The sequence below is a fragment of the Seriola lalandi genome, unplaced genomic scaffold, assembly GCF_002814215.2.
Source record: "Seriola lalandi dorsalis isolate HSWRI2012SDOR001 ecotype SW California unplaced genomic scaffold, Sedor1 jcf7180002054885, whole genome shotgun sequence".
NCBI lineage: Eukaryota > Metazoa > Chordata > Actinopteri > Carangiformes > Carangidae > Seriola > Seriola lalandi.
The window spans coordinates 1333003-1342101 of NW_019525437.1; the positions used below are offsets into that span (position 1 = coordinate 1333003).

The 9099-nt window shown below is 38.6% G+C and overlaps 1 protein-coding gene across 1 annotated transcript; it reads left to right on the forward strand.

The window, feature by feature from the left end:
* The first annotated feature begins 2362 nt into the window (after window positions 1–2362).
* LOC111671680 (retinoschisin) lies at window positions 2363–6659 on the forward strand. Its single transcript, XM_023428838.2, has 6 exons — window positions 2363–2439; window positions 2862–2887; window positions 2990–3203; window positions 3941–4082; window positions 4180–4375; window positions 5925–6659. Exons 1-6 carry the CDS (start codon window positions 2385–2387, stop codon window positions 6075–6077), a joined length of 786 nt encoding a protein of 261 aa, XP_023284606.1. The 5' UTR covers window positions 2363–2384; the 3' UTR covers window positions 6078–6659.
* The last annotated feature ends 2440 nt before the right edge of the window (window positions 6660–9099 follow it).

A 9099-nucleotide genomic window follows, 5' to 3' on the forward strand; every position in this document is an offset into this window, starting at 1 on the left:
TTATTCAGTGATTAGCATTAGCCCGTTCAGCCAACGCCACGCTTACTTAACACGACACGCGACCAAACGTGTACAGACATTGCAGTGTAAACGGTGAAATAATATTAACAGAAAACTACTTACCTTGTAAAAAATACTGTATCTCCCTCTGAAGACCCGAGCCACCCAACAGCACCCTAAAATAGGGCCAGTAGGCATCGAGCATCCTGATTGGCCAGTCAGGCGCTCATGGCGTTGTTCATTGGCTGACATGTCACAGCCTTTTCGACGCTTTAACTCGTTGTCGCGGATGTGATTAGCTGCTGTAGACATCAATCAAACCTCAAACAGGCCGACTGGTTCCGCCTATTCAAACGTCATCAACAGAAGCAGCAGCTGAGTGTTTGAATCCAGGCGGAAGAACCCGGAGAGATGTTCAACAGATTGTAGTGTGTGATGTTGATGTTGATAGAGAACAACATGGCCATAATTTATAGGCTAATATTATATCCACCAGGGGGGCAGCAAAACCTCAGAGTGAATGATACAGATCCCTGATTCAAGGTTAGAATCTAGTCTCTCTTCCTTGAAGTTCTCTTGTTTGTCTCACAGACTGAATTTTTGCAGCTCTGTCATTAAAAGCTCTATTCTTGCGAATTTGAAGGAAGGAATTTATACCATTAAAGTACAATATACACTAAAGCAGATCCTGCATTGTTGTGTTGCTGTGACTACATCTTGTGCCAGAGCCCTTGTTAAAAATCCAGTTCTAAGACCGTGTCAGGGACCGAGCAGATACAGAGACACAGGTCTCTGGAAAAATAATATAAATTTTATTTATTTTTTTTACTATAATGCTGGGCCCATGAAAAGGTCAACACAACAGAATTAAACTTAAGCACTAACTGAAACAAACTATATAGCACAAAACTGACCTCCTGACTGAAACATAGGGGAGACATATATAGTGGCTGATCAGGCCATTCAGACACATGGGGGACAGACCACAACATAACCATTTAAGCAAACTACAATAATGACAAAATATGTTAGCATAATGCTACCCCATATTAATTGAGGAAAAATAATAAACAAATAAACTCAACAGAACTGTCAAAGTATTAATACCAAAAAATTGACAAGGAAAAAACTAAATGTGTGCACACCAAATAGGTAACCACATGCTGTCAAATATTGCTAATAAAACTGTTATACTAAACCAAAACGTGTGAGTATTTATTTATCTGTTTGTATATGTGCTTTTTTTGCTCAGAAAGAGACTCTTACAGTAGAGTAGATTAAACAAATGAAAAACGTTACCACCATGCCTTGGTTCAATGTGTGGCTGCTGGTGCGGCCATCACAGACCATCATCAAAATATTCCAGTTAAAATTGTTTAATCAAATTAAAACAAGCTAACTTAAACACAGAAAAGCCAAGACCAGGTAGAATTATTCCATCATAGGAGACCATGTTAGATTGTAGGTCTATGGGCATAAAGTGAAACTGTGATGAGTGTAATCTTGAGGGCAACAGGACTCAACAGCAACATTTTCCCCTGTCAATCTGGCTACGACCTAAAATCTAATCCACAATTCCTCTTTCTGGCATTATGTGTTTATATTTTCAATTTTCATATTCCTGTGTAATACTTTTACAGAGACAGACAGTTGATTTAATGAAGTTATTACCACATGTAAATAAAACATTGACATTTGTGCCTCTGGCTACAGTTCAGTGGAGGCAACTGATGAATTAGGGTCAAATCCTGTCCAAGTCTTGCACTTAGCTGGGCACAAAAAAGATGACAGCTGATTTCACAAATGTGACTCATTTCTCATAAAGTATTTTGAACTTACTCGCTGCTCACATGGGTGACTCAGCTTTAGTCTGTGAGGATTCTGTTGTTAAAAGGTAAATAAATGCACTTATATAACCCTTTCCTGGTCTTATCAAGCCATATTCACCCATTTTCACGCACACACACACACACACACACACACACACATTCATTCAGCGCTTTCTTTCTATACATACTCTGCTTCTACCACCCACACACACACACACACACACACACACTCATACACCGATGGAACAGCCATCAGAGGCAATTCGGGGTTCAGAATCTTGCCCAAGGACACTTCAACACTTGGACTGGAGGATCCGGGGATCAAACCACCAATCTACCTCCTGAGCCACAGTGTGGACGTTGAGTCACTCACTCTTGATGTATGAATTGATGTGTCCATCGCAGGTGCAGTATATTAGAGCGGTGCAGAGGAGGTGTCTGAGGCCAATAAAGAGTATTAGATGAGGCCATCACAGGCCTGTGGATTACAGTAATCCTATCCACTAGCAGTGGTTATCACACACACGCTGCATTCCTGCACAGCTGAAGAGGAAGATGGAGGTCACTGCTCGTGGTGCTGCTGTGCTGCTCCTCCTGCTTATATGTCAGGGTAAGTCACTACTTGCATGAGGGATATTATTAAATCATAATGCACTGAACCTACCTTTAAAAAAATCTCCATATACTTACTGTTATACTTTGGTTCTTGTTTTTTTGTAACCATGCTTAGTAAAAGTACCAGACAGAAATTTTGCTGCAATTAACGTATCATGTTTTATCATGAGGAGCCTTGATATTATTTATAGTTTGTAGTTGTGAAAAATGTTAATTTAGGTCTTTCTCTCACTGCAGACTCCTTCACACACATTTAGCAGAATAATCGCAGATATTTGTCACATTAATTACAAACATCTTCACGCAATTCATACATTAACTTTCATTTTTTCTGTTTCTTGTGTAAAGTTTGGCTCGAGTCCTCAGTTAATTTCAATGTCTGCTTCTATGTTTCATGCATCTGTTAATGTGCTGCAGCCCTGATTACCGTCCACTCCCAGGAGGTAAGAGCCTTTTAAAAAAAACACCTGAAATTAGTCTAAAATGTAATATTGAGTAAGTGCGAGAGCAAAGTGTGGATTAACTCCTCCCCGTGTGACCTTCAGGAGGAGGAGGTTGTCCAGGAGGAGGAGCTGCAGGAGGAGGAGCTGCAGGAGGAGGACCAGGAGGTGATCGAGACATGGACGCGGAACATCAAAGCCTGCACCTGTGACTGTGAATCTGCTGATTCACCGACAGGCACCCCTGCTGTCATCCCACCTGTCCCGCCCACCTCGCTGCCCTCGCCGCCTCAGGGTCAACCAATGAACTGCATGCCAGGTGAGGAGTCAGACTCCATCGCTGTGACATGACCTGGACTTAGTCGTAGTCCCCCTGTTTGTCACGCTCACAAGGATGTTGGATGTCCTTCATTCCCTAAAGTTCTTTAAAAAAGGGCTAAATGGGATTCACGTCATGTGACACAGTGGCAGCAGTATGGTCTGTGGATCTCTCAGGTGAGAGCAGACGGTGTGATGGATCACACAGTTGATGGTAGCAGGCTGTGTCCATTCATGCACTCAGCCAAATCTGGGCTCTACCTCTCTGCAGAGATGCACAGTCACCTTCTAATGTGATCGTGACATTTTCCAGCCGAGGAGAGGGCTTGAATATTTTGTTTAGATGAGAACAGTTTTGGTTTTGGAAAAATACAAGTATGAAGAAGAGGAACCTGGAACAGCAAATGGTTTGAGGTAATCTCATTACCTGTGCAGGAATGTGATGAGCAGATTAGAGAGCCCAAAATAGGGCATGCCCTTCACCTAATAGCATGATACTGGGCAAAGCAGCGCACATCAGATGATGTCCTGATCATGTTCTTCTGCCTTATCACGCAAACCCTCAGAATTCAAGGTCTCACTGTGAGCTGGGTCAGGACGAGCACGAGGGCTCGAGGGAATATTAGAGAATAAAATCATGAGCTTGAAATGTTACTGGTTGATTAGTAGACTTTGCCATGTATTTATGAAGCTGTATGAACTGAGTGTCATGTGTATTTGCACTTGAAATCTCCACAGAATGCCCCTACCACAGAGCCCTGGGCTTTGAATCTGGATCTTTGACATCAGACCAGATCAGCTGCTCCAATCAGGACCAGTACAGCGGCTGGTACTCCTCGTGGATCCCCAACAAGGCTCGCCTCAACAACCAAGGCTTTGGGTGGGTCCACTCTCTTCTCCACTTCACACGACACTAAGATAAGCAACTCTTACTGTGAATATGATGCGACAAACACTGATGTGTTCATGTTTGTTAGGTGTGCCTGGCTGTCCAAGTTCAACGACCAGTACCAATGGATCCAGATTGATCTGAAGGAGGTGGGAGTGGTGTCTGGTATCCTCACCCAGGGCCGCTGTGATGCTGATGAATGGATTACTAAATACAGCATCCAGTATCGTACTGTGGAGACTCTGAACTGGATCTACTACAAAGACCAGACAGGAAACAACAGGGTAAACACACAAATACTCATCAGTTAAGATTTAAGTCTCTTTATGCCACAAATGAAAAGCAAACACATTCGTTACTCTTGCAGAATTGATCAATATTAATTGTATCCCCACCTTTGTAAAGAGCAGTAAACACAAACACAGACTAGTTTATCATGGGAACCAGTGAGTGAACTGAACCTGTTCAGGATTATTTTCCCTCATGTTCGTCTCTGAAATGTGACTCAATGATAAATACCAGCAAATTATTTGAGTCCTTGAGAGAGGATTTTATCCAGGATATCCAGGACGATGTGTGATGTTTGGTCACCACAGAAAACACTCACCACACTATAAGCTAAGATTTGTGCTGCAGGTCAGCAGACCTGTGCATCAGTTAAAAATCATATATTTACATAAAGACTAAAGTGACGGCTTCTACAATAAATAATTCTTATGAATTTGTAATGAACAAACTGTTGGCAACACTTGGTTGTGTTTTCTGTTGTTGTTGTCGACTTGCAATCATAAATAGTGTATTACTCTCTCTCTGTCCGTCTCACCACCTGTGATCCATAATAAAACCTCGGAGAACAATATAAAACAATATAAATCATCAATATACTTTAAATAACTCCTGTATCCTCAGTTATATTTTCCATGTAAGCGCTTATGAATGGACATAAAGTGTTCACTATTATAATATAATATTATTATAATATAATAATGTTAATACAATTGAAATTAAGAAATAAAATGAACATATGAACAAAGTGTGTAACACAGGAAAATTTGCAAATAAATTGTGAAATAATTATTATTATATTATAAAAAAAACCTCTTATTAAGAAATGTTAATCAATGTCCTTATCCTTGTTTTCATTTAATCAATGTTTTTAAACCTAATTATAGAATTAAATCAAATTAAATTGGAGAATATGTCACTAGGAAACAAAAAACATATTTTTAAAAAAAGGACATTTTGATATAAAAAAAAGTTTTTAAAACCCCCTAAAATATATATAGATATATATATATATCTATATATATTATTGTGTAAAGAAATGCTGACAAAATAATACATTGAGTTCTAAAATGTCTTATTTATTACATATTGTCTCATTTATTTATTTAATATTGAACACTTTGGGGCTCCCTAATTCTTAGTTTAGTCATGCTTAGTCATGTTTTGTTCATGTTTTGACTGAAATGTTCCTGTGTGTGAGAGAATGAAATGAGCTGCTAAAAATGCTAAGCTAAAGGACTGAGGTGTAATTTTTCTTACAATACTTTTAGTTTTACTGTATTTTAGTTAATAATATCTCAGAAAAAGGCGACATCTCAGAGTCTAGAAGGGCTTTTTCAGTTCAGTGATTTTTGTTTTCACTTGAGTTTGGCTTTAAAATTGTTCACAGTGATTAGTACAAAGACTGCAGAACACAATGGGAAGAAGATGAACAATGTGTTTCTGTTTATTCTAATTCAAATATTAAGATCACAATTTATGACCCTAGAGTGAATGTGCACAGACTCTAATAGTGTCTTTGCATGCTGTTTACTTCCTGCTCTTCAGGTTTTCTATGGGAACTCTGACCGCTCTTCCACGGTGCAGAACCTGCTGCGTCCTCCTATCGTGGCTCGTTACATCCGCCTGCTGCCGCTGGGCTGGCACACCCGCATCGCCATGAGGATGGAGCTTTTGATGTGCATGAACAAGTGCACCTGAAGTGTACTCAGCCTGCTCCTTCCTCACTGTCCATCCTTCCCCTGCCAACCTGCCGCTTGCCAAAAGGGGGACACTGGTCCAGCTTTTTAATATGACCTTCATGTCTATAACACGTCTGTCTTTCTTCGGTGAGGCTCAAAGCAAACTCAGTCTGGGCAGGTGGACATGTTTGGTGTCCTTTGATGCACTATTTTATCTGTCTTAAAGTATCTATAATGTCATTGTTATAATAGATAAACACTAGATTGGACACATTTTCAGTGCACACAGGATTCCAGATGAAAAGAGAATTTTTGGATGCCTATGTGCTTCAATAAAACTGCGGCAGTAAAATACAAAGATCTGATCACTTAGTAATAAGCAATTGAACACTACTGAAGAAAAGATTTTACAGGTTGAGTCAAATCAAATGAGCTTGTTTTATTTGAGATTTACTGTTACATATGTAAACATGAATATTCTAAAATTGTTAAGCATTCATTTGTGGGTTTATGTTCTCATGTAAATGCTCTGTTGGAAAAAAAAGCAGATAAACACTGACTATGCTACTAATTTGTGTCTGTAATAAAAGCACAAACTTAATACTTGATTTCATTTTAACAGTTGATAAACATCTTCTGTTATAAATATTACCAAACAAGTAGTCACACATCAGTATTAATATAATACACGGTGCTCCTTCAGCAAAACAATAATCCATAGAGAGAAATGTGTAGTGTGCACAGTCCTTACAGATGCACAACACACAATACGATACGGTGGTTTGGACTCAGTGTGTTACTGTGTCTCAGTCCTCACACACTGTGCACATGATGAACATGAAGTGAGGAAGAATTTACAGCATCAGAGCAATATATTGCTGAGTCACACAGTCTCTTCAAAGTGCAACAATAAGAAGTTTAAGATTTATTTCTGCCGAGCTACGTTCATGGCACTTTATCTCAGACAGAGAACAAGTTTTACAGCACAGGGCCTCCGTCCCCACTGTGGTTCATTTACATTTAAAAGCTTGTCCCAAGTGTCTCAGTGTGTCGTCAGTTAAAGATACACTAGTACAGTGATTCCAAACCAGGGTGCATGAAGTCCAGGGGTACCTCTGCAGTTACAAGGGGGTACATGGAAAGACTCTATTAAAAAAAACATATGTGCACATAGTCAGCAGCAATACCTGAACAGGAGCTTTGTGTTTCAAGTAAGAGTGTGTGAAAAGTTAGCTAGTGAGAAGAGAAAGAGTTAGCTAACAGTACTGGATAACCAGCTGAAACAGACTGCTGATGAATAAATGAATGAAAAATGGCTTAAAGAAATGGATAGAAAGTTCAAATATTGAGATAAAACATTGGGGGAGTTGTAGAAATATCTAAAATAAACTGAAAATAAAAGATAAATGGATAAAAGGGTTAAGGATGGTTGAACATCCAGCTTCTGGCAGTCCGTCAGTGGAAACAGTACATATGCAAACACAACATTGACAGTTCACTTGTATGAAGAATTACTGTAAAAATGTCCACTTTTATATAATCAGTAGTGTTAAATAACATCCAGCTGAAATGAACACATGGAGCCACATCAGACAAAAACAGTTGGGAACCACTGCACTAGTACGAATGGCTTTTGTATTCCTCTAACTGCTGTAAAAATGATTATGTAACAGTAATTAGAAAAAAAAAACTTACAAGTAATTTGTCTAAAAACCAAAAATGTTCAGCAGTTAAACATTATAGAATATTTTGCATGTTTTTTCACATGTTTTAACTGATTATACAATTGAAAGCACTTGGAAGCAGCTTTTGTGAAATCTTTAGTATCAAACAGATTTCCTTGAATCCTGGAGGTGGGAGACGTTATCAGAGAAAATCACATCTTTCATTACTAACTTCATTAACTTTGTCATTAACTGGATCCTGCAGAACATCAAGGTGTGACTACTGTATGATTCATCCATAAGGTGCTTCATGACACAGACATAAATACAGGTTTCAGTAAATACTTTTAGATTACATTACTACAGAAGGGTCTTCGGTGTGGTCTGCATAAGGAACAGTTATGTTTGTTCTGTTTGAAGTGATTGAGGTGTAGCCATAGTTTTAATTTGTATAATATTTGTTTATAATGTACAGCGGGGTCCAAAAGTCTCAGACCACTTTCCCATCCTGGTCTCAGACTGTTGGACTGAAAAGTCAGTGCCTAAATGTTAGTGCAAGGTAACCTCTGTCAAAAACCACTAAATGCAGTGCTTCATTATGTCCTACAGAGGGCGATGTCGGTTATGATTTCTCTCACTTTATGGCACCATATTGTCTAAGATGGCTGCATTTCAAAAAGACATAAAAACCTAAATATCCTCAAAAAGAACAAATAGATTGAAGCTTTTAAGATTGTCAGTGCCAACTCAGAAAAATTGCACTACGAATTTATTTTTAAGAACAAAAACTGCTTTGACTTGTAGCTGCACATTTGAGCATCTATAACAAGAATGACGGAGCACATCCAAAGGCAAAACAGCTCAGAGGATGAGTTAGATTTCTGGGTGAGATGAACACACGTTACTGACATTACTGACCTCTATTGTATGAACTGATAAAACTTCATTTGTTTAGAATGCCTTAAATAGTCTTAAGGAAATACTACTCAGTAAAATGTACTAGATTTCTATATTGAATAGAAACAAAAATACTTACACTTAAAATCTACACTTTATCTATCCATTTATATATACTTAATTTGTAATATATTTACTTTATAATACAAATTATAATCAGAATTACAGAAGTAATAATATAAAGTCTATCAAACATGAAAGCTTTAAAAAAAAATTTAGACATAAAAAGGCTTTTGGCCTGTTTGCAAGCAGTGTTTAAAACTGAAGGTTTGGTTTCTGTGTGTGTGTGTGTGTGTGTGTGTGTGTGTGCGTGTGTGTGTGTGTATGTGTGTGTGTGTGTATGTGTGCATGTGTGCATGTGTGTGTGCGTGTGTGTATGTGTGCGTGCGTGTGTGTGTGTGTATATGTGTGTGTGTGCGT

What these genes read in the sequence shown, in the direction of transcription:
- LOC111671680 (XM_023428838.2), top strand. Translation starts at nt 2,385, where the DNA reads ATGGAGGTCACTGCTCGTGGTGCTGCTGTGCTGCTCCTCCTGCTTATA. An exon ending in CCTCCTGCTTATATGTCAGG is followed by an intron (nt 2,440 to 2,861) that starts GTAAGTCACTAC and finishes AATGTGCTGCAG; the next exon opens with CCCTGATTACCGTCCACTCC. An exon ending in ACCAGACAGGAAACAACAGG is followed by an intron (nt 4,376 to 5,924) that starts GTAAACACACAA and finishes CCTGCTCTTCAG; the next exon opens with GTTTTCTATGGGAACTCTGA.